The sequence below is a fragment of the Thalassophryne amazonica genome, chromosome 15 (assembly GCF_902500255.1).
Source record: "Thalassophryne amazonica chromosome 15, fThaAma1.1, whole genome shotgun sequence".
Classification (NCBI taxonomy): domain Eukaryota; kingdom Metazoa; phylum Chordata; class Actinopteri; order Batrachoidiformes; family Batrachoididae; genus Thalassophryne; species Thalassophryne amazonica.
In genome coordinates this window covers 82,388,743-82,414,938 of record NC_047117.1, presented here as the reverse complement: position 1 = coordinate 82,414,938, position 26,196 = coordinate 82,388,743, and the positions used below count along the sequence as shown (strand labels likewise).

The 26,196-nt window shown below is 40.0% G+C and overlaps 2 protein-coding genes across 2 annotated transcripts; one reads left to right on the top strand and one right to left on the bottom strand.

The window, feature by feature from the left end:
- Positions 1–182: 182 nt before the first annotated feature.
- LOC117526650 (endonuclease V-like) lies at positions 183–14,404 on the bottom strand. The gene is made up of 5 exons (XM_034188705.1): positions 14,257–14,404; positions 11,094–11,265; positions 7,172–7,306; positions 898–937; positions 183–337 (listed from the first exon to the last, which is right to left on the bottom strand). Exons 1-5 carry the CDS (start codon positions 14,295–14,297, stop codon positions 183–185), a joined length of 543 nt encoding a protein of 180 aa, XP_034044596.1. The 5' UTR covers positions 14,298–14,404.
- Positions 14,405–18,730: 4,326 nt separating this feature from the next.
- LOC117526649 (myeloid-associated differentiation marker homolog) lies at positions 18,731–19,646 on the top strand. Its single transcript, XM_034188704.1, has 2 exons — positions 18,731–19,244; positions 19,387–19,646. The coding sequence occupies exons 1-2, from the start codon at positions 18,731–18,733 to the stop codon at positions 19,644–19,646; spliced, it is 774 nt and encodes a 257-aa protein (XP_034044595.1).
- The last annotated feature ends 6,550 nt before the right edge of the window (positions 19,647–26,196 follow it).

Genomic DNA, 26,196 nt, shown 5'->3' with positions numbered 1-26,196 from the left:
AGGTTGCTAAATAGCGATATGAAGGTCTGCCATTTGACGGAAGTAGACAGACAGACAGACAGATAGACAGATAGATATATAGATAGATAGGCCATTCAATAGATGTAGGTAGGTAAAACCAGGCTAACAAAGAAAACAGAGGCTATAATTAGACCATTTTGCAGAAGCTGTGAGCTCACTAATCAGACTTTTTTTAAAGACTGTGTTTGATCAATGACTCTCACCTGTGTCTGATGCTCTTCATTCTTATACACACCATCCACCTGCAGCAGGTTCTTAGCCACACCCACACAGGGCAGCCCTGACAGCACTCCCAGGTGACACGCTAAACCAAACTCTGCAAAGGTAAAAACAGCATCAATGCCTAATCAAGTTGAAAATCAAACATGAGTCTAAGGAGTAAGAACACAACAAAACAGAAAATATGACTTATGGTCCACTAGAGACAGAACTATACTGCAACCTGAAAATGGGTAAAGAACGGAAGGGCTCAGAACTGAATTACATTTTAACCTGTAAGACCAACAGAATGGCTGGGTCATCAGGTCTGATTAATTATAAACATTTTTCCACCTGACCTTCACATCTTGCTGGACTGGCTTTTAAATCATTACAAGCATTTTTCATCAAATTAAATATCTCATTTAATTACATCACTGCATGATCCCACTGCAAATGTCTGTGAAGAAACTCCTGCGGTTTTATTCTGAATAATGTATTCATTTCTTTTGCTTTAGAGAACTGCATCGAGACTATTAAATACTGCCAACATCCAACAGCTTCCAGACATTATCCTGCTCCAACAGCAACTAAATGTTCACGTTTGTCCCTTAATCTGTCAACAGCCAATTTAGAAGGAAAAAAAACAATTTAATTTACTACATCAGACTTATTTACCTCTGTAGTGAAAGAGGCCGTTTCCATCCACAAACACCACCTGCTTGTGAAACACACAGTTATAATATAAATTAATGTACATAAAGCAAAATTCTAATACACTTACATTTTTCCGCAAATCTGATTGGTTAATCGTGTGAGATTTCAGACCGTATAATATTGGGGTAACGGTGGCAAAATATCCATCCGTTTCACATTTGGATGTATTACTCCGCTCCCTGACCGGTGTTCTGATGAGATGCCATTCCTGTTGACAGGCCAGCCCTCCGCGCAACTGCGCATGGGCAATATTGTCGGGACGCGGAACTGTCGATGTATGTGACAAGACACACAATTACGCAGATGTCAGAATGGAGCTGTTAGCTGAGAGCGAGATAAAGTCGCGTACTGCCGCTGAAATGGGTGAATTTAAGCTACCATACGAAAGTATTGATGTGGATTCTGACACAGAATTACCATTTCACATTTGATGGATTTTCACATTTGATGGATTACTCTGCGCCCTAACCACTGTTGGAGCGACGCTGCCTCACTGTAAGCCTCGCCGACGAATTACAGAAAAACAAAACGTGCAAACGATGGAATTGGATTAGAATGGGAATAACACCCTTGTGTCTGATGATTTGCAGACGTTCATGCTGTTATACGGTCGCAAATATCCATTTTACCAGTTCCGCTAACATGTCGCCTGTAAAGCGCAATTTGTGACCGAACGTCCCCAAATCAGACACAACAGGGTTGTTCCCTAAATATGCACATGCACATATAACAAAAAACAAACCGCACTTTAAATGCCTGATTAAAATCTGTATTCTTAACTCAATTTGTGAATTCAGCAATTATTTCTCTTTTTAAACTATTTTCAAATGGATTTTTAAAATACACTATTTATTAATTGATGAATGCATTTTTGAATGAAAGGTTTAATGTTCTCAAATTATTTTTTCATTTGAACATTTATAGATTAATATTTAGTTTGCAATTTCTTTGAATATTTCCTCTTTTTATTGCCCATTAAAATGTAAATTAATTACACTATAATATTTTAATGTGTACATTATTAATTCATTTGTAATCAATTTTCTTCATGTCTACTTTTACTGTAAAATTAGTTATTAGTTAATAAATTTCAAGCTTTATTTCTATTTCGGTGAAACTTCTGGCCCTTCATAAAGTATTTGCTCATCCAGGAATTCAGAATTTCACTTTTAAAAATAATTGAAAGGTTTTTAAATGTATTTATTTAGTATGCAAAAGTCAAATGTTAATTGCAGCAAGTGAAATGTCTAGTTTAGTTAACAATGATGAATTTTTGATTTTATCAGGGGTTTTTTCCCATTTTCATTCACACAGTGTTTGAGCGCCATCTACCAGTCTGGTTGTGTTCTGTTCCTCCCAAACATCTGCAATAATTTTCTTACTTACTTTGTTGCAATGATGGAAATGCATGTTGTAAATATTTTGATTCAATCCATTACATTCAAGTCCATACGTATTTGGACAGTGGCACTGCCAGTACACTACAATGGAGTTGAAATTAAACAATTACAATATGATTGTAGACTTTCAACTTTAATTCAAGAACTTGAACATAATTATTGCATGAGCCATTTCGGAACAATATGTACATATAGTGCCATACGTAATTGGACAAAATAAGGATTATTAGGGGAGGTGATGGTCTAGTGGTTAAGGCGTTGGGCTTGAGACCAGAAGATCCTTGGTTCAAATTCCAGCCTGACTGGAAAATCACTAAGGGCCCTTGGGCAAGGTCTTTAATCCCCTATTGCTCCCGGTGTGTAGCGAGCACCTTGTATGGCAGCACCCTGACATCAGCGTGAAGGTGAGGCATTATTGTAAAGCCCTTTGAGCGTCTGATGTAGATGGAAAAGCGCTATATACGTAATTGCAGTCCATTTATTATTTTTTATACAAATCATCACTTTTAAAGCCAGTTTTCTTTGGACATGTCAGGAGATGGACACATGAACATTTCCAAGTCACTGAATATGTCTTAGGCTTCATTTCTATCAACCATTAACTCATACAAACAATATGGTACCATGTGGTAAAGCTGTCTGGAGTAGGCTGTTCTCAAAAAAAAAAAGCAACTGTTCAAGGAGACAGGTGAGGGAAGCCAGCAAGACACTCATGACTGCTCCGAAGGAGATATATGCTTTTGTGGCCGTGATTGGAGAAGCTGTGTGTATTGCACCTTTTGTCCTGTTGTCATCACCAGTGGTACAGCTCCACGGTGGAACGGAAAACACAAAAGTGTTTTTCTTAAAAAGATGTGAGAATTCAGCTACAGTTTTCCAGACAACACATGGGCGATTCATTCAAGTTTTCTTACATGTAAATCTTTCTCTACTCCACTCTACCATGAAGCTCCACAACTGTTGATGGAACACAAGAACATTTGCACGATGCAGTTTCTCCCGTCACAGCTACAGAAACCTATAATTCAGAACTGTCATGGTGTCTTGGTGGTTTCTCTCACTTATTTAGGGGAGGTGATGGTCTAGTGGTTAAGGTGTTGGGCTTGAGTCCAGAAGATCATGGGTTCAAATCCCAGCCTGACTGGAAAATCACTAAGGGCCCTTGGGCAAGGTCTTTAATCCCCTATTGCTCCCGGTGTGTAGTGAGCGCCTTGTATGGCAGCACCCTGACATCGGGGTGAATGTGAGGCATAATTGTAAAGCGCTTTGAGCGTCTGATTCAGATGGAAAAGTGCTATATAAATGCAGTCCATTTACCATTTACCATTTCCTTCTTGCAGTCACTCAGTTTTGTCCAATTACTTAAAGTCTCTGGAGAAACTGTGTTAAAAAATAAGTGCAATTCCTTAATGTTTAATGCAATATTTTTGTTAAACCCCTTGAATTAAAGCTGAAAGCCCACACTGTGCACGCACACACACACACACACACACACACACACACACACACACACACACACACACACACACACACACACACACACACACACACACACACAGTTTCATTTTAACTCCACTGTCGTGCTGCACAGAGGCAAAATAACAAAAAACAAAACAAAACAAAAAAAATCGGACCTGACTGTACTTTATAGCATGAATGTACAACATCCTCAGAAAATGGGAAGAACTGGTATCCTGGGACACACTGGTCAGGCTTCAAATAACCCCTCAGTCACAGGACAGTGACCGTGTTGATGGTGAATTTCGAGTCAGATCCTCCTCCAGAACTCAAACATTGAATGATTGCTTAAAGCCAATTAATAAGTCATCAGCTAACAGGAGCACAGCGTTGAGTGTGCAAATGATTACATCATGCCCTGCGAGTGCACATTCCTGTACACCTACATGTGTGGGGATGAGGAGAAGTAATGGGAGTGAGTGATGACAGCGTGGGCAGAGCCAAACAGAAGTAAGTGGGAGAAGATCGAGAGCAGACTTCGTGACAGAAAACCATTGTGTCAAAAAACTGGAGCTGCAATTTATTTCAAATTAAATATTATTCCTTTTAACAAGCTCAGAAAAGTTAGGAATCTGTCACACGTTACACTTTTTAAACAAAAGCAATCACTCACTCATTCCTCATTCTTCTTAATGAGAACTTGGAGAAAACATTTTCTTTTTTAAGGCAGCTTCGTTTGCAGGAGTAATTAATTTTGTGAAAAATCAGCATAAACATGGCACACCTGAAGGTAAGACTCTGGAAAGTCAAAATCTAAATGTTACAGTCAAAGTTCTTGTACTTAAAGGTATAGTGCCACTGGGTTTTTTAAGATTTAAGTCATAAAAAAGATTTTTCTTTGGCACTACTATAATTTTAATCCCCAGCATTTAGATGATGGATTCATAAAATGATTTTGCTAATATGATCAAAATTCATGCTGTCTCAAAACAATTTAGAATTTCAACCCCTGAGGGGAAAAAATTCAGGGAATCAAATGATATGACCAACATTTCAGAGATCTGGAAGTGATTTAGAAGGAATCTTATGGATGTCAATGTAAAATGGGTCACAGGTGATCTCAAAACCTCACACGTGCACATGTACTTCTTCCTGCAGCAGTTAGTATGCATGACAGTGATGAAGGAAAAGACAATATTCACTATGGAATTTTCCAACAGATAAATATTTCCTCTTCATTAAAATGAACTGTAATTTTGCAACATGCTACAAAAAATATTACATTATAATGCTTGGATTTCGGCACAAACTAAATATTCTCAGTTTTGTGAAACTTGAAAGGCCCTACAGCTTTAATGCCAAAATAAGCTAAACTTGTCAGTTAAAGCACAAACGACCAATAAGCAGAATAAAAAACAACAACAACAAAAATATACTGTGGCATGACAAGGAGTGACACTGTACGGCTGTAATGAAGGGTTATTTTAGTAACCAATTAATCTATCGATTATTTATTTTTGATTAATCTAACAATTTTAAAATAGGTTTAATGGTTATATTCTGATCAATTGATCATCCTTTGTGTAATTTACCTGCAAATCATAACAATAAATTCCACAAATAACATTTAACCTTGCATTCAAATATGTTGTCATAAAAAGTACTTATTTTAAAAATTTTTAAAAACCCACACCATTTTCTAAAAAAAATGAAAAAGGTAGTCATGCTGGGGAGAAAAATATGGAAGAAAGGCTTGCACACAGCCTTGCCTCTTCCCAAGACACAGAATTAAACCCTATATTTAATTGGGCTGCAACTAACAATTAGTTACATTATCAGTTAATCCGTTATTTATTTTCTGGCGTAATCCATGAATTGTTTAGTCCATAACATGTCTGAAAAATGGTGGAAAAATATTGATCAATAAGTAATGGATTTTGTTTTCCCACAACCCAAACATATTCATTTTACTGTCACAGAGAAGGAAAGAAACTGAAAAATAGTCACATTTAAGATGTTGAGATCAGAAAATTAAGAAAGAAAGAAAGAAAGAAAGAAAGAAAGAAAGAAAGAAAGAAAGAAAGAAAAAAAAGAAAGAAAGAAGAAAACAATTATTTGATTACCAAAATAGTTGGCAATTATTTTAATAATTAATCCTGTTTGATATTTTCACACTAAAATGTTCAATTTCAATTTCTTTTCATTTATATAGCGCCAAATCACAACAGAGTTGCCTCAAAGTGCTTCACACAAGTAAGGTCTAACCTTACTAACCTCCAGAGCAACAGTGGTAAGGAAAAACTCCCTCTGACGAAGAAACCTCAAGCAGACCAGACTCAAAGGGGTGACCCTCTGCTTGGGCCATGCTACTAATACAAATTACAGAACAATTCACAGAAAACAAGACTGTCTGCATTTATAATGCTTTTTTTAAACCTACTATCAGTGTGGAATAAATAAATTTAACACTGGGGCACCTGGGTGCCGGATCAGGCCCACAGAAATGCACCATTTGGCCAAAATGTTGTTGCTGATGTTCCTGAGCCTCCCAAAGTAACCGCCCATTTAACATAAAGACATTCCAGTGCTAATTAAGGATTCTCTGAAGAGGTTTGGTACCAAAGACATCCAGTCGTCACTTTAGGTCACTGGTTAGGGTCCAAGTCTCATAGGACAGGAAGCACCACAACCCCAAACAAGTAGAATTTCTCAACAATCCTCAACACTGAGTGATTCTATACTTTCCCCCTCTACTTCATCTGGAAAACAAAAAAGTTCTTTCATCATCATTTCCACAAAGTGCTGAAAAAGATTCCCAACACCAGTGGGATGCGACTATAACATTTGAGACAAAGGGTTTCTCCTCTGTGGACAGACATCACACCATCAGGACTTGTTTGACTTAAACACTTTTTAATGCACTTAATAATAAACTGCAAAAGCCTATCGGACAGCTGGCGGAGCTCGAATTTCAGTTCAAATATTTCAAGACACTAAAAATAAATAAATAAATAAATAAAACGAATTCACTCGATTGCACTGCCTCGCTGCCACCTACTTTTTCCATGTTTGATTTATTAGCCACAGGAAAGCTGAAATATTTGCAGAAAACCATATTTTAATATCTCATGTAGCCACCACCAAGACTACCTCATCTTCTTTACCACGGTTCACATTTTCACAGATATTTTAGTGTTCCAAGTGGAAAACAACTTTTTGTATACCAAACCTAATTTTTTTTTTTTTCATAATATTCCAGATGGTTTCAAATTAAGTTCAAGAATCAGGACAGAACCCATTCTGTTAAAAAAAATGAAAAGAAATAAATGACATAAAAAAGCCGTAGTATCAAAGTGTGCAGATGTTGGGATGCTGACCTGAGGCATAAGTTGGGGCTGGTTCCTTTCCAGCCTCTGCAGGGCATCCAAGAGGAAAGGGGTTTCTCTGAAAGCCAAAAATCCAGCTATGTAGGGGGCTGTCAGTGCCACCATCTGACTGTCCTCATACAGAACCTGTGGGGACCGGAGGAATCAAAGTCACAATTTAATTTATTTATTTATTTTTTTTTTTATGACCTTAAAGAATAAGAAGAGGCTGGGTCAAGGCTGCACATTTGGACCTATTTTTCCACATTGTTTACTTCCCACCAAATTAAAAAAAAGCGCCCATCACGATACCGCCATGCATACAATGGCCTATGTGCACAATCCAATTTATTTCATTTATATAGTGGCAAATCACGTCAAAGCTGCTTCAAGACGCTTTACACAAATAAGGTCTAACCTTACCAACACCCAAAGCAAGCACACAGGTGACAGTGATAAGAAAAAACTCCTTCTGATGATATTGAGGAAGAAACCTCAAGCAGACCAGACTCAAAGGGGTGAGCCTCTGCTTGGGCCATGCTACCGACACACTTGACAACACAAATATACAGGAAATTTTGGGGAGTCCATGCAGGTGTCCAGGACAGGAGGCAGGCTGGGGAGAAGAGGGGAGGAGGTGCGTGAATGCATTGTTTTCTAGTCACCACAGTACTACACGCACACACAGACATATGCTAAGCTATGCTATGTCTACAAGTACTAACATATATAAAAAAAAAACTTCTGAAACAGCCTTGTCACTACCCAGGCATTATTATATTCCTTCACCCAGCCAAGATATTAATGTCTGTGAGCAACACATTACTTCACGAAAGTCTGCTAAAGATTAGATAAGGCTGTATCCTTGCCACTTGGCCCTAGCTTGAAATTATGCATGAGTCTGTGTAAATGGGCCACGGCAACTATGATAAACTCTGTATAATACCTGCCCTCGGCCTTGGATGCTGTGGCCTCAGCCTCGAGTTGTTATGACTCGATAACAGGCAGGGCAGGTGATCTTCAAGACCAGGGACTGTGACCCCTGGTTTAGACCTTAATGTATGGGGCTTTCACGTGAACATATGATTTGGTGCTGCATAAACAAACTGAATTTAAGTTATATCAAAAATATCTCAAATATTATCATTATCAAGGTGTGGCGAAAGTAGTAAATTATTTTACGCCACAAGAAACTGCCTCGTCGCTTTCGAAACAAATCACCAGCCTCTTTGTTTTACACTAAACTGGAACAAATGATTTGTGAAACCATAAAGAAAAATGCAAATGCCACAAACTGTGAGAGTATGTTTTATATCCAGTGTTTTCTGACCTTACTGCATTTATTCACAATTCTGTAGTGAGAAGGCATCATAAAGGCAAGCAGAACCTGTTCTTACTGATTTCAAGCAGGCCGGTCCTCTCCTAAATCAGTAAAAACATGATTTAGGAGTGGATGGTAAATTGGTAGCAACACAGATAAACGAGGCGGTTGTCCACAATCATACATTTTTGCAGTGCAAAAACTGCCCCTCTCAAATAAGACAATCTGAAATCAAGCCAAACTGTCTTGCATTAGGCAAAAAATTCTGCCAAGAATTTTTAGAATTCTCAAAACTAGCAAAATGTCTTGGCACTGAATAATCAAAATGTGCCTTAAAATTAGACAGAATTCTTATTTTAAGATTACCTCTGTCTTAAAATAAGGAAAACAATGTTGTTCCTTTGCTTGGATGATTTGAAATCCATTGCCTTTGCTTGTTACTGGTTAAATACAACTTGATATTAGCTGGAAAAACTTGTTAAGAAAAAGTGAGATACATTTTCCCAAAATAAGACATTTTTCTTATATAAAAAATGCTTGACAAGATTACTTTTCTATTTAGACAAAAATTAAGTCAAATTTTCTTTAAACAAGTCTCTTTTTTTACTTTCTTAGATATCAGTTTTTGCAGTGTAGTCTTTCTTATTAACATTTAGGAAGTATAACACTGATTAATTCACCAATGTTCCATTTTGATCACGTGCAGACAAAAAAATTTGGCCATTTGAACTTTTCTAGCAGGAGCACAGGTGCAGCTTTTGGACCAGCTTCATTTTTCAACATGTTCTGGACTCTGCTGGAGATGTTTTATGAATCAAGGCAATGAGAACTGTCAGCTACCATCCCACTTATGTTGCCTTGGACCATTTCTGCCTCCTATTACGCCAGAAAGTAAACTGGAAATTTACTACTACTAGTGGAGTTATAATATAGATGGTGTCAGATTGCTTCCTGCAACGTATTCTTCTTCTTCAAGGAGCACCAATACATTCTCTCTGTGAGGCATCATTTCCCAATATAAAAGCCCCAGCCTCTAAGATTCCCATGAATGGCAACTATATGGAGTGCATACATGGTGCAGTTCTCCTTATTTGATTTACAATTTTAAAAAGTGCTTTGCGCTTCGATCATTTTCCCGTGAAGCTCAACAGTATGAGCCGTGAGTACAACCAATAAAAGCGACCAATTGTGGTTTGTGTCAAAAAGTGGCCTAAGGTGGCTGTGTTGGAGTAAATTGTAAGCAACCGGGGAACATAACCGCATTATTGGACAAGTGATTCTGAACAGCATTTCATTAGCTCCAACTGATGTTACTGCAGAACTGGTTCATACATCAAATGAAAAATTACGCTGACAAATGCCATTAATTATAACAGTGTGTATAATGGAAATCAGCAGTAGGCCACCTTAACACACACATAAATTAAAAGAGGAAGGAATTCACCAGAGGAAAAAAAAAAAAACATAATCATATTAAAATAATGACTGTAAAGGTCATCTTAAGTCTTGAACCTCAGCTCTCTGTTGTATTTATCAGTTTGTAACATTTGAGTAGTCAGCTTTTTGTAATGAAGTTACCTATGTTGAATGAGTTTACTTATCCTCCAGTTTATTACTAACCATGTTATCAGAACAGGCACCAGTTATGTGACTCAAAAGGTTAAACAAATAAATAGCAAAGGTCTCTTCGTTATAGAAATAGGTTTGGATACTTACTGCTGACATTTCAGATGGAACTTTTCCCAGCGTACATGCAGCACATTTCCTTCATAATTACTGTTTATCGCAGTCCACGAGCCAGTAGTTAATTTTGACTTAATCAGTACTACTTAAGGAAACTAAGCAGCACTTACAGTCCAGCCTCAGTACACCACGGCCGACAAAAAAATGTATGGTGGCCATCCCAGGGCGGTAGCTGTAGCCAGGTAGGGGTCAATGAAGAATTACACAGGGGTCAAAATTGAAAAACGTTTTCATCCAGATGCCCTATCAGGTGGGGCATCTGGATTAAAGTTGTGTCAGGTAGTTTGGACACAATTTTCTGTACCGAGTGTGATAACAATCAGGCAATTAGGAAAGAGGTTATTGCTCTCACAAGTTTTTTTTACAACGTACACTCCACTGACCTTGAACTTTGGACCCCAAAGTTAATAGCCTTCTTGAGGTCAATATACCAAAGACACTTTCCATATTTGGTGAGAATTAGGCAGTTATTGCTCTCACAAGACTTTGCAATGCACACTCCATTTTGGGGTCACTATACATAATGGATATACCAAGTTTGGTGACAATCGGGCAGGTATAACTGAAGTCATCTCACTCACAACTGAAATGCTGCATGACTGACTGATTGAATGACTGACTCACTCATTCACTCCCCAGTTGTGCATAGTGATGTCTAACCTGCCTACGCCATTGGAAAAAGACAAGCCACACGAATTGACTAATACCTATTTTCCAAAGAAGCTCCCCCCCCACCCCTTCTTTCCACTCTTTATATTCACAAAAGGCTGAGCCCCCCCCCGAATGAAAGCATGCACACAGAAAAAAAAAAAAATAACATAAAAACTTTATGTTGTTCATTAGCAGAATAATTCAAAAAGTATCTCTCACCTCCAGGTCAGGGTAGCTCAGAACCACAAGCTGTGCACAGGCATTGACATCATCCCCTTTAATGAAGGAAAGGTCCACTCCACCAACTCTCTCCAGGCCGCAGAAACCTGGGATCTTCTGCCAGTCCTCTGTGTCCTCCTCCACCACTTGCTGTCTGAGCTGCGTCTGTTTACTGCACAAATAACAGTTACACCGCTACATGCAAGATCTTATGTGTCAGATATCAGTGTTTTATGGTCAAATTACAGATGTGATGAAGCAAAAATCCAGCTGTGCCATTTTGTCACACAGCACAATGCCACAGATTTCACAACTTTTGAGGGATGATGCACCTGGAATGCAGATGGCAGGGATGTCCACAAAAGATGATTTCTAGATTAGATTAGATTATATTAGATTCACAGAATTTTACTAATCCCTTGGGAAGACTCCCTCAGGGAAATTAAGGTTCCATCAGCATTGTATGGCAGCAGACAGGGTAAGAAGCACACAGATTATCAAAAGTGAAAGTAAAATAAACAGTTTGCAAATATAAATATAAACTACACAATATAAATACTAGACATACTGATCAATACTGGTTTACAGGATACTCCTGTTCCTCTCATTCCGACTTCTGTCTTCCTGTTACTCCTCCTCCCCGAGTGAGGAGTTGTACTGTCTGATGGCCTGAGGGACAAAGGAGTTTTTCAGTCTGTTGGTCCTGCACTTGGGAAGGAGCAGTCTGTGGCTGAAGAGGCTCCTCTGGTTGCTGATGACGGTGTGCAGAGGGTGACTGGCATCAAACTGAACTGAATGTTAATTTTACTACCATAAGTCGCTTCCAACCAGTCTCACAACTGCACGACTGTAGCCACTAGCCCACGACTGCTATGTCCAGCGTCTTCAGCTCATAAGAAGCAGTGTATCTCTGCACTGTAGTGTTACCCCATTATTTATTTGCAAAACTCGTTGAGTTGGTTAGGCAGCAAGGTGATCACTTTTAAGAGAATTTTTTTTCTAAATCCAACTCCAAATTCTCAACAGGACTGAGATCTGGACTCTGACTTGTCCACTCCAGAACATAAACATGACATAAGCTACTTTAAGGCATTCTTGTGCCAATTTTGGCTTAAGATTTGAAGATGTTTTGCTGGAAATCAAATCCTCTCCAAAGTGACAGGTTTCTTGAAAACTGTATCAAGTTTTCTTCCAAAATCTTCAATCATAATGAGCATATCAGTTTACTGTATCCTCGAGATATTCACTGACTTGAAAAAGTGATATTCCACCACTTCATACAGCTTCCAATAAATTTCAAGCTCAAAACCACTAGGTGGCAATGTTTAGCTGTGTATATCTGTTGGGGTTGTGAATGAACTATGACGTTTGTTAGTTTAACCCTCAGATCTCCAATGTCACTCTCCTGCATCCTGATCATCTTTTCTTTGTATTTGTGTTACCGGATCACACATTTATACAGTATTCTACAGATATAGATGTCTCACATTAAAAAAAGGAGATCGTTCTGAACATTTTGACATGCAGCACATGGGCATTATACTAACAAAAAGTACCTTAAAAGGGAAATTTATGAAGATATGGCAAAAGTGAAATGCCATTTGGGCTATGATAGTTAAATAATGTGTGTTGTGTTGTGTGATTCACAGTTTGCATTGGGTATCATATCAATAGGAACCACCTTTTTCTTTTTATGTTTGCTGCACTTGATGCTGATTTGTGTTTCTTGAGTTCTAAGTTGGTTTTGATACAAGGGTGATTCTTAGACTACGGGCACTTATTATGTCCTTTGATCATATTGTATGAAAAAACAGAAAAAAGGGGAAATTTCACACTTTTATAGTTATCTTTACAATAAAAGTGTGTCAAGAAATTTGTTCTAGTAGTCTGTGATGACTTTCTCACCTTTTTTCAGCATCATTATATGCAAATTGTGCTTGTCCCACACCCAGACTTTTGATCTTCAATGATAAAAATGAATGGTAAGAAACTTTTTTTTTTTCTAATGTTTTAAAAATATCTCTGAATAAAATATCAGTAAAATAATCAAAACATAATTGGGGTATTCAATGTCATACAACTGTTGTGATTTTTTTAAACAAAATGTAGTTGTCCCACACTATTGGCGTAATTTCCACCACAACACTGTAATGTCCCTTTAAACAGTTGTATGAAAGATTGTTTGGGTAGTTTCTATGGGAGATAAACAGTGTTATCAGAGCACATGTATATAGCGCCAAATCACAACAAACAGTTGCCCCAAGGCGCTTTATATTGTAAGGCAATGGTGTGGTGGAAATTACATTTACAAGGCCAATAGTGCCCGTAGTTAAAGATCACCCACAAGTGGACAAGGCACACTAGTTAGTGTGAGTGGTTTATGCAATTAAGACATATTATGGAATCATACATTCACAGTCCACTTTATAAGATACAGCTGTTCAATTGCTTGTTAACACAAATGGCTAATCAGCCAATCACACGGTAGCAACTCAGTGCATTTAGGCATCTAGATGTGGTGAAGACAATCTGCTGAAGTTCAAACTGAGCATCAGAATGGAAGAAGAAAGAGGATTTAAGTGACTTTGAATGTTGTTGATGCCAGACGGGCTGGTCTGAGTATTTCAGAAACAGCTGATCTACTGGGATTTTCACACACAACCATCTCTCGGGTTTTCTGATAATGGTCTGAAAAAGAGAAGATATCCAGTGAGTGGCAGTTGTGTGGACGAAAATGCCTTGTTGATGTCAGAGGTCAGAGGAGAAAGGACAGACTGTGTGATGCTGTCACGTCAATATGGACCAATAACATCTAAGAACTCCTTCCAACACCTTGTTGAATCTATGCCATGAAGAGTTAAGGCAGTTCTGAAGGTAAAACATGTACTAGCAAGGTGTACCTAATAAAGTGGCCGGTGTGTGTTGTGTTTAATGTCACTGGACTTTTTACTGCACACTGACAATTCAGTAAGGTTTTGAGATTTGGCGCCATAAGTCCAGAATTGTTGACAAAAACTGCAGCAGTAGAACAATGAAGTGTCTGGAGTGTCTGTCTGTAGCTTTTAGAGGTTTTTGAATTGTTGTGTTTGTAGCTTCATGATAACAAGCAGCTACAGTGTTCATATAATTATCAAACGTACTGCGGTTTAAATGACCCTCTGACCTTTCCCACAGCTTGACCAAATCGTCGGCAGGAGCGGACATCTGTGAGCAAAGACGTTCAGCAGCTTCGGATTTTTAAAACAAATAAAAAATCACATCATGACATAAAGGAGGGAAAGCTGAGATGTTTCAGGGTTTTAGTTCCGCGTTGTGACGTCATCGCGGAGGCGGAGCCCGCATGACTGGCAGGTATAAACAACGGGGGGGTCATACACGGTTAAACAATGTCATCTTGTGGTTGAAATGGAGAATTACACTAATAATCTGTTGGAAATCATGTAATTAATATTTGGGGTGAATTGTTGAAAGTAATGGAGAGTACAGGCAGGGTGGAGTGGGTGGAGAAAGAAGATTTGTGACTGAAGAATATCAGCAAGAGTGAAGGGGAAAGTTTGTAAGACAGTAGTGAGACCAGCCATGCTGTACGGCTTAATTTCAGTTCCATTCAATTTCAATTTATTTTCATTTATATAGCGCCAAATCACAACAGAGTTTCCTCAAGGCACTTCACACAAGTAAGGTCTAACCTTATTAACCCCCAGAGCAACAGTGGTAAGGAAAAGTCCTTCTGAGGAAGAAACCTCAAGCAGACCAGACCTCAAAGGGGTGACCCTCTGCTTGGGCCATGCTACAGACACAAATTACAGAACAATTCAATAAAACAAATATGCAGGAAAATCTGTTGGTGCACAGCACAGGAGGGTCTCCAGCACAACTACTACACCCATCTCTGGATGAAGCTGCACCTTAGACAGAGAGAACAAACAGAATCAGGTATCAGAAAGACAAGAAATACAGTATAATTTGTCAGCATTAAACACCAAGAAAAACAGGAAATACTAAGGTGATCGCTGGCCACTAGCCCTAAGCTTCACTGAAAGACCCAGAATTTAGATAACGTTGAGGCCGCAGCACGCTCCGTTTCCTAATAAAATGAATTAAGAGTAAAAAGCATAGAACTATGCTAGCCATACAAAAGGGAAATATATGCATCTTAAGTCTGGACTTGAAAGTCTCTACAGAATCTGTTTAATTGATGTAGGGAGATCATTCCACAGAACAGGGGCATGATAAGAGAAAGCTCTGTGACCCAGACTTCTTATTCACCCTAGGGACACAAAGTAGTCCTGCACCCTGAGAACGCAAAGCCCGGGCCGGTACGTAAGGTTTAATCAGGTCAGCTAAGTAGGGAGGCGCCAGTCCGTGAACAATTTTATGGACTAGTAGCAGAACCTTAAAATCTGATCTCGCTGGGACAGGAAGCCAGTGAAGAGATGGCAAAATGGGTGTAATGTGGTCAAACTTTCTTCTTCGTGTCAAAAGTCTGGCTGCAGCATTTTGAACCAACTGGAGACCCCTAATGCTGGACTGCGGTAAACCAGAAAATAAAACATTGCAGTGGTCCAAACTAGAAGGCTCAGAGATGGTGGCAGGAACAAAAAGACAGGAGGCAGAGCTGGAGGTGGCAGAGCTGAAAATGTTGAGATTGTCTTCGGGAGTGATGAAGATGGACGGGTGTAACGGAGGCCAGCAGGTGTCACTGTGCAGATGTAGTTAGTAAACTTCACTCCCAACAGCGCAAAAGGATTCTCTGGTCACAAGGCCAGAGCCCTGGGCTTTAGCCTTTTGGTTAGAGAGTCCGACTTCCATGCCGAAGATCGTGAGTTTGCGTCCCGAGGGGAGCGAATGGAAGTCATAACAACAATCCGCCAGCTGTTTATCCCTTTATCTACGGCGATGGCGCCCACGCCATATTTTCCATATGTATCAAAGTGCATTGTTAAGATAACACCAAGGGCTTTCCAATGATATATGGTGTATTACGGTAAACGTAAGCCTGTGATGTCATATCGCAGAGGAAAAACACGGAAGTTTCACACGAGTGCGTCGCTGATTCTCATTACCGTAAGTTCTCATGTAAGCCCTCACTCTGAACAATTTCAACACTGACAGCAAGCCAAGAACCCGTGCTTTCCAACAGTGTGCTATATGTTGCATATATTACGGTAAAGTGCGTTCGGTGAGTTTTGAAACGAGGGAAAAGTATGAAAAAGAGCGCAAAAGTGACAGAAAAGTACAGAGACAGACAGCAAACATAAATGTAGTAATGTTTGAGGAAAAGGCAGAGTGTTAGTGTCATTTGTGAAGGTGTGTGTGCAGTTTATTTTAAGTTTGGCGCACAGTATTGTTCGCAAGCCCCCTCCGCCCTTCTTGTTTTTCTGCACCGAAGCCACCCATCCTCTGCGCTCCGGGACCTCCCACTTTACAAATTAAGCACTGTACACAGGATTAGGAATGAACATATCAGAGCTCAGGTGGGACGGTTGGGAGACAAAGTCAGAGAGGTGGGATTGAGATGGTTTGACTTGTGCAGAGGAGGGATCCAGGGTATATAGGGAGAAGGATGCTGAGGATGGAGCCACCAGGCAGGAGGAGAAGAAGGAGGCCAAAGAGGATTTTTTTTTATAGATGTGCTGAGGGAGGACATGCAGGTGGTTGGTATGACAGAGGAAGATACAGAGAACAGGGTCAGATGGAAATGACTGATTTGCTGTGGCGACCCGTAACGGGAGCAGCCAAAAGAAGAAGAAAAAGAAGACAAGATCAATTTGAGATTTGTATTTCAGTCAGTTTTATTGTGATTTATACACATACAACTACGATACTTTATACCTTTATATATCATCACAACCAACTGCAACCAGGATTGTAAGTTGTATTTTTTTCAGATAGAGGTGAATTCAAAAATGTTTGTTTCCCTGTTGTATGAACCACTAATGCTTCAGTTCCTCCTTTTAATTTAGTTGTGGATCGACATGATTTCCTCATTCAGTCTCTTTTTTTGTTATTATTATTCTTTAACAAATACAGTAAAGAACATACAGTATTAAGCTTCCAATGTAACTTAAGGAATTTAAAGGAGAGACGAGAGAAAAAAAAAAACATAAGTACATAAACTGCCAGGGGTGCCTAAAGGTTACTGAGAGAGTAACTTATAAATCCTTGTGCCATTCTTATTTTTTAATACAACATAAATCTGTGCCGTATACCTTAAAATCATTACGAGTTAATAGGATTAATATATGTTACCCTGTAACATAAGTATGGGTTATAAAATAGGGTTTTAAAAAGGAATAGTTTACACCATGTGTAAACTATTCCTTTTTAAAACCCTATTAACCCAACCAATAATTTGCATCACTTTTTATCAAAACTGGAGCAAATTTAACTTTTGAGCCCTGTACAAACTGAAACTGACCTTTGTCACCATTTTTGCAGTTTTACCCCATAACTCCACAGAATTCAGTCATAGATAGTCCAAACTATACCCTTTTGGAATCTTACGACCAGACAAATAATGTGCTATGGTTTTTCAATATGATTGGAGGATAATTCTTCTTTTAACCCCTATCTGGCTGCCTATTGAAAATTCAAGTAGCCAGTCAGTTTTTCACAACAGTGATGTATAAGGAGTATTTGTGCTGAATTTGGTGTTTGTTTCAGCATTTGAAAGATTTCTCTGTAAATATTCTGTTATCTGCTGCACTATGAGGTCGTGTTCAGAAGAAAAGTCACAAAAATGATATCACTGTCCAAATACTTATGGACTTGATTGTTTACCAGAAAATGTAAAAGGATCCCACCCACTGTTTTATGCTTGTATAACAATAAACCATTTAATGCTGATGGCTGTATAACAGTAAAAGATTTACAGCTTGTTGCTGGAACGGAGACAGACGCAGTGCTCTGTTTTTTGTTTTTCTTTTTTACTGTTGTTAACATAAAGGGTGGGATGAGGGGGTGAATACATTTTTGTTGTTTTTTACTTAAACTGAGTCTTTTCTGTGGTGGAATCACAAATCCGCACTCCACACCACAACACTTCAATCAGACGTGCACAACTGTGCAAACTCCAAGTCTCGTGTGAATGCTCCTCTGACAACCTCAGACTCTGTGAACTCGTCTGAGAAACACCTGCGAGTGTATTTCTCAGGTGGTGACGCACCACAGTCAGAACCCTGAACACTTCATTCCTCATGTGCCAGGAAAAAAAAAGGAACCACTTCATGAGAATCAAAGGTGGGAGGAAGATAAATGTGTTTGCATGATGGGTTGTGTGTGTTTGCACCTCCACCGAAAGCGTGCTGCTGCAAACTCATAAAGGAAGTAGGCGAGGCCTGACGTGACAGTGGCAGAGCTGCACAATATCCCGAGCGGGGTTTTACTTTTTCACCTTTGCGCAGCTTGTGGTGGAGCAAAGAGGAAACGTGCTCATGTGTGATGAGTGATTTGGCCTTTTTGTCTGAGGGCATTTTATCCATGATCCTGCTCTATTTGGACTATCCTTCAAAACTCAACGTAATCAGGAGATTTTAAGACTGCTGAATGATTTTTTTTTTTTCTTGTTTTGTCAGAGAAACCAGGACTGAGCTGCACTTTTGGATTCTGGATCGTTCAGGTTCAACGCCGTGACAATGCCGTTGGTCGTACTGGAGGCCAAGGACATTGCCAGTCCGATCTTTGTGGTGAGAACATGGGAACTTTTGTCGAGTTGCCTCACCTTCAGCCTGGTGGCCTCGCTGGACCCCTCCGAGTTAAACAAAGACCCGTCGTTCGTACGCCAACACAACTCATTCAGGGTGTTCTGCATGTTCATCTGGTGCTTCTTCTTCATCGTCACGTTGCTCGTCCACGTTCTGAGCATCATCCAGTTTCACAGCCTCCTCCCCATATCCTGGAAGAACATGACTGTGAGCGTGGCCATCTTAGGCGCGTTAATGTGTCTGAGTGCCGCTGTGATTTTCCCTTGGATCATCATGGATCACGACCAAGTAAGGCCTCGCCCTGCGGTGGCCATTGTGGCATCCTGTCTCACAGTCTTGGCCTACATCGCTGAGTGCTACGTGCTTCGTTGCCAAGCGCAGGAGCAGAGAGGCTACATGTGCAGTCTGCCGGGCCTCCTGAAGGTCATCCAGTTCTGGGGCGTCTGTCAGATGATTCCACTGCTTGTCGAAGTGGTTTTTGGGACACAAGACATTAAAAGGAGTGAATGTTTGGCAGCTGTGGGTGTTGGGGGCGTCATATGGTGTCTGTGGCCTCATGTCTGTTGTCACGTTCGTGGTGATTTTAGGCGACTTTGCCGGGCGATGTTTCATGCCTTTCGACAGACTTTTGGCCGCTTTCAGTCTGACTGGAGTTCTGCTCTACATGGTGACCACGGTGATCTGCTTCACCAGAGTGCTGTACCTGAAAGGCCTCGGACAAAACTCATTCCGGACCAGCGATGAGATGGTCCTCATGGAAACGGTGATCGCCTGCATTACCCTCTTAGCTTACACGGTTGACTTTGCCTTCTCCATTAAACTGTTGTGCGACAGGAGCCATTCTTAAATGGCTTCATCAACAACTATGTAAAAAAAAAAAAAGGGACATATGTGCGATTTGAACCGATGCGAGATTTTGCGAGCTATAAATGCTTTAAATCCACAGTGTGTAGGATTTAGTGTCCTCTAGTGGTGAGGTTGCAAATTGCATTATGCCGTCACCTGTCACAGTTTTGTGTCCCTTCGTGGTTTCACAGCGATTCGTGAACACTTGCCTCCTCTTGTGACAACATGTGTGATCCTCCCATCTTGTAAAAATAAGAGTCCTCAAGCTTGTTAGCCTGCGCTAGCAACCCGTAGACAGTCTCATGAGGAGTAAACACTGATTCCCTTTTTTTTCTTCACAAAATTCGAAAAACTGAGTAATGCTATGCTCATGGTGACAGTAAACTCAGAAAAACCCAAGGTGCAATGTGGAGAGTTCAGAAAAAACTGTGTTCGTCTGATGAATTTAGAAAAACAACATTTACACAACCAGCAGCATATTTGAACCCTGGTGTTGCGTTTACAAGGAACACAGAAATAAGTTAATACAGCTGCTTGCTGTGGGTGAGGAAGATGGAAAATGTGTCAGATGAGGGTATTTCTATTTGTAATCTGGATTTAGTGGCAACATAAATGACTGCAGATTTTTTGATAAAACTATACCACTGGCAACTTTAATAATAATAAAATTATATATATATAATTTTATTATTATAAAAGTTTTATATATATATATATATATATATATATATATATATATATATATATATATATATATATATATATATATTAGTGCAAATAAACACAGAGGAAATGTAAATGATTTATTTCAAGAATTTAAATGGAATTTGTAATATTACTATTTCGTTAATAAGGAGGACACCATGATTGTAGTTCTTATTATGTGAAGTCCGATAATTTGGAACACTGAATTTCTGCCGGTTTCTGAGCAAATACATAAAAAAGGAAAAAAAAAATCCAACCATATGTTCAAATCATTTTTCCAAGTAAGAGCTTGTAATTTCTGACTTTATAACATGTCGTGAACGCAGCATTAGTATGTCACTTTTGGGATACTGTATCGACTTGGCGCCGCAACACGGTGGCCTCAGTGAGGGGGGCCCGCTCTCATGTAATCATGAAGAGCTCATTCAAGGCTGATAAAAATATACTGATTTGATATTGCATAACGCACAGGTGGTCATGACTGCTATATTTCATTTCTGCTAATAAACATCCCTAAATTGTACACACTGTAGCTTTAAAATTTAAGTTTATAGTTCAAAAATGTATAAAAATAATTACCACGACTCCACACTGTGTCAAACTCATATCGAATGTATTAGAATTATTGATGTTGGGGGGGATTATGATGCAGTACACTGGAACACACACCTACACACACACACACACGATATCCTGGTTTGCTTGAAAGTGTCGTGACTCATACTCTTATGATACGTGACCAGGGGAAAAATCATTGGTGATAAAGTTGAACATTGTTCATTGTGGACATTTTGGGATTTCAACTTCCACAAATACTCACCATAAAGGTACAGAGTGAAAATAAATAGTTTCCTTCATCATGTCAAACTAAGTGTAATGTTTTGTTTCAGGACATTTTTACTCAACGGTATCGCCATTCCTGGGGTTTTAAAATATGTAGAAGCATAAATGCAAAAGAACCAGTTTTGTATTATTAGAATGTTTCATAAAATGTTAAAAATGGGTTGTTTTAAGAAAATTCTGTGAAACTTTTTTTTGTTGTTGTAATTTTTATATCAACACCACCACTCAAAACAAACAAAATATTGCATGAAACATTTAGGAATAGGCATTTTTGTACTCGGTTAAGTTACTGGACAAAAATAAATATGAGAAACATTAACATTAAAATCATTCTCAGCTCGACTCCTCTGTGAAGTTGCAGAACAGAGTTATAGAGAGACCTTTGGCTGTTCAGGATTGCCAAGGCAGCTATCAAATGTACCACATATCAGGGTGTGTTCTAATCACATTTGTTTGTGCCAAGTTGTCTAGTCAAGTCCATAAGTATTTGGACAGTGGCCGTTTTTGATATGTTGCCTCTGTGCACTGCCACAATGGAGTTGAAATGAAATAACCAAGATGTTCTTTTAGTGTGGAAACCATTAGCTTTTAATCCAAGACGTTTTACCAAAATATCACATTAACCATAAAGTCATTATGAGCACTTTTCTACACAAAAAAGTAAACCCCTTCAGTTGCTCCCTTGTTTGCACTCAGGGTCACTACAGCAAATCCAAAGCGGATCTGCATGTGGAATTGGCACAAGTTTTGCGCCAATTCCACATGGAGAATTGGTGCAACATGCCTGCCTGATGCAACTCCATATTACATAGAAAAATGTTTGCCACCACCTCCGTGTTTCTACACAGTCCCTTCATTTTTAGAGACAAGCATAATTAGACAGATTAATTATAAACGGACAAAATTTTGATTTTCACTCTGATTTCCACCAAGTGTGACAGACATCAGTGGGTTCCTGAATTGTACAGGTGAGCTCAAAATTTGCAAAACCTTCACGAAATCTGGTACATATATGTTGGTGGGTTTCAGAATGGAATGGGCAATGTCAACATTGCCAAAGGTCAATCATTGGGTTCAAGGTCATGTCTGTCTGTTGTTGGTTGGTTGGTTGGTTGGTTGGTTGGTTGGGTCCCCCCCCCCCACACCCCCCCCCCCCACGCCCTTTGGCCAGTTTCTATCAGATGTATATGGCTGAAAGTCAACCACAAAGCTGCACTTAAAGGATTCATTTTGGAACAGGTCAAGGTCAACGGGTTCAAAAAACTGGATTACTCACCAAATTTGGACCAATCCTGGTACACATGTATATTTGACTAGTAGTGTATAGGTGGATTATGGAATTGTCCCAATAGTCACTAATAAGGTTAACCAAAGGCCAATCATCCAAGACAAGGCCAATGTCATTGGGGTCAAATGTCACATTTTCATCATGCAATGAACTGTTGTTTACCAGGATTTTTTTTTAAATCCTGAACAAAATGATACATTCCTATCCACACTATACACATCATACAACCTGCCATAGCCCTTAATGTCTGCATGACTATGGGTACTTTTGCAGAGTTCACTGAATTCGTTCATTTTGCAAAACATATAGCTGGCTTGTTATAAAGTATTGGATATGTGGGAGAACTGCTGGGAAATGTAACCCTGTCCTTTTGTTTTTCAACAATGCCTGAGAAAAAGTATGGTCCAGGTGCTCACCCGCACAAGCTGCCTCAGGTTTGACCTGGATGCCACCATGCAATGGACGATCCATCAGCACCAAAGATCCCTGGTGCTGTCCTGTGGGTTCTTGGAACTATATCTCTTTGGAGGATCCATGGGTATGGCTGGAATGACTTTGTATCAAATTAGCAGTTACTTAAGGAGACTAAGATGAGAAGCATCACTTGCGTTGGGTGTCAGCTTCCATGTTTTGGCCATGTAACACATTTCTTCATGATCCAGTGTATAAGTGCGTGAGTGTTGAGGACCCCAGTGGCTGGAGGAGGCCAAGGAGGTGCCCACGCTTCACCTGGCTATGGCATATAGGTCGCTACTTTTGAGATATGGAGTTGAACTGGTTGCCTGCCTGGGTGGTTGCTATCCAGGACTCAAAGCAGTTTTATAGTCTATAGTAGTTCTATATGGCAAAGCTTAGCACCAGCATATACTCCTAAACCTGCCTTGCAATTAATTGTTCATGCATGAGCCTGATAAAGTCTGTGAATGAGTGAGTGAGTGGGTCTGCAAAATTTACGTGACTTAATAAAATTACTTCAGATTTGGAATTGTGGGTTCTCATGGATACTGGTGAGGACCAGTGAACCTCCTATTGTGGGCAATACAGCTGTCTTGCCAGTATTGGTTTTTTTTCTTAAAAACATAAATTGTAATGTTGGCACACTGAAATGTGACAGCGTGCGTTGATCAGGCAGGCAAATAGAAAGCTAATCTTTAGTTTGCATGTAATGTATGAATCACTGTTCCTAATCAAAGGCCACTGTTTGTTGTTGGCTATGTGTGCCACAAGTAGTTGTAGCCATGCATAATGGTCATGCATTAAAGATACTTGTTCTAGCATCATTGGAGGACTTTGCCAGTGTGACTATAAGACCAGACCGAGTATTTAAAGATCCTTCTGATTTTCTAGCTCAAAACGATGGTTGGCTTATGTGCTGATTTACGGTTCCGATGTCTAAGTTTGTGAGGACACTAATGAAGCTTCAGATCTCCTGGGCCAGAGAATTTGCACAGGCAAATGAGTTTTTGAGTGTACAGTGCATCCAGAATGTGTTCACAGTGTTCACTTTTTCCACTTTTTGTTATGTTACAGTCTCATCCCAAAATGGATGAAATTTTGTTTTTTGTTTTGTTTTGTCCCCCCACCCCCCGCAAACTTCTACACACAATATCCCATAATGACATTATGATTTTTGCAAATTTATTAAAATTTTTAAAAACTAAGAAATCACATGTACATAAGTACGAGGTCTATTAGATAAGAAACCGACACTTATTTTTTTTTTTAACTATATGGATTTGAATGACCTGCGATTACACGAATCATGCTTGAACCCTCGTGCGCATGCGTGAGTTTTTTCACGCGTCGGTGACGTCATTTCCCTGTGGGCAGGCCTTGAGTGAGATATGGTCCCGCCCTCGGCTGAATTCCTTTGTTTCACACGCTGCTCGAGACTGCGCGTGTTGCTTTATCAAAATTTTTTCTGGACCTGTGAGGAATATCCGAGTGGACACTATTCGAGAAATTCAGCTGGTTTTCGGTGAAAAGTTTAACGGCTGATGAGAGATTATGGGGTGTTTCTGTCGCTGTAAGGACTTCCTACGGAGCAGGACGTTGCGCAGCGCTTCCAGGCGCGGTCGTCAGCCTGTTTCGACCTGAAAACATCCTAATTTAAGGCTTAATTCACCCAGGACGTCGTGAGAGAACAGAGAAGATTCAGAAGAGGCCGGCATGAGGACTTTATGCGGACATTCCACTGTTTAAGGACATTTTTTAATGAAAGACGTGCGCGCAAATTCGCCAAGTCGTTTCCGTGACGACTCGGCGAATCTGTGTGCGCCGCGACAGGAAAAACACCTCCGTGTTGAAAACCATTTGTAAAATTCAGGTGGCTTTTGATGGCTTTCAACAAGTGAGTAACTGAGAAATTGTTTAACAGCTTGGGCATGTTCCAACTTGCCCGTTAAGGTTTCCAACGGAGGTGTTTTTCCTGTCGCGACCCCCCGCGGTCGGGTCTGGCCCGACATGCGACTCTGCCCGCACGTTCTTTCATTACAAAATGGCCGTTAACAATGGAATGTCTGAATAAACTCCTCATGCCGACTTCTTCTGAAAGTTCTCTGTTCTCTGACGACTTACTGGGTCAACAGAGCCTGAAATGTGGAAGTTTTCAACTTGAAATGGCGAGACGCTGCTGCCTCGAAGCGCAGATCGCCGTCAGGCGCCGTGGGCCGTCCTTACGGCGACACTACCAGACCAAAATCTCTCATCAGCCGTTAAAATTTTTACTGAAAACCAGCTGAATTTATCGAATGGTGTCCACTCAGTTGTGCCTTACAGTTTTGAAAAAATTTTGATCAAACAAAGCAGCAGTCTCTGAGCCATTCCTAAACAATGAAAAAATCAACGAGAGGGTGGGCGACTCCTCACTCAAAGACTGCCCACAGGCGAATGACGTAACCGACAGGCGTGAAAAAACTCTCGCATGCCCACGAGGGTTCAAGCATGTCTGATGTAATCACACGTGATTCAAATCCATATGGTTTTTGAAAAAAAATAATAAGGTTGGATACTTTTCTAATAGACCTCGTATTCACAGCCTTTGAAATTAAGTACAGAATTGAGCTCAGGTGCATCCCATCTCCACTGATCATCCTTGAGATGTTTCTACAGCTCAATTGGAGTCCACCTGGGGTAAATTCAGTTGACTGGACATGATTTGGAAAGACACACACCTGTCTACATGTAAGGTCCCACAGTTGACAGAGCATGTCCGAGCACAAACCAAGTATGAAGTCAAAGGAATTGTCTGTAGACCTTAAAGACAGGATTGTCTTGGGGCACAAATCTGGGGAAGGGTACAGAAACATTTCTGCTCCTTTGAAGGTCCTAATGAGCACAGTGGCCTCCACCATCTGTAAATGGAAGAAGGTCAGATCCACCAGGACTCTTCCAAGAGCTGGCAGTCCGTCTAAACTGAGCGATCGGGGGAGTAGGACCTTAGTCAGGAAGGTGACCAAGAACCCGATGGTCACTCTGATCAGAGCTCCAGCATTCCTCTGTGGAGAGAAGAGAACCTTCCAGAAGGACAACCATCTCTACAACAATCCACCAATCAGGCCTGTATGGTAGAGTGGCCAGACGGAAGCCACTCCTTAGTAAAAGGCACAGGGGAGCTGACCTGAAATTTGGCAAAAGCCACCAGAAGTACTCTCAGACCATGAGAAACAAAATTTTCTGGTCTGATGAGACAAAGATTGAACTCTTTGCCGTGAAT

Coding starts and splice junctions, on each gene's coding strand:
- LOC117526650 (XM_034188705.1), bottom strand. CDS start 14,297: ATGTCCGCTCCTGCCGACGATTTGGTCAAGCTGTGGGAAAG. Junction 938..7,171: donor AGCCCCAACTTATGCCTCAG/GTCAGCATCCCA, acceptor TTTCACAAGCAG/GTGGTGTTTGTGGATGGAAA. Junction 338..897: donor CGGCCTCTTTCACTACAGAG/GTAAATAAGTCT, acceptor TTACCTTTGCAG/AGTTTGGTTTAGCGTGTCAC.
- LOC117526649 (XM_034188704.1), top strand. CDS start 18,731: ATGCCGTTGGTCGTACTGGAGGCCAAGGACATTGCCAGTCCGATCTTT. Junction 19,245..19,386: donor CATCCAGTTCTGGGGCGTCT/GTCAGATGATTC, acceptor TGGTGATTTTAG/GCGACTTTGCCGGGCGATGT.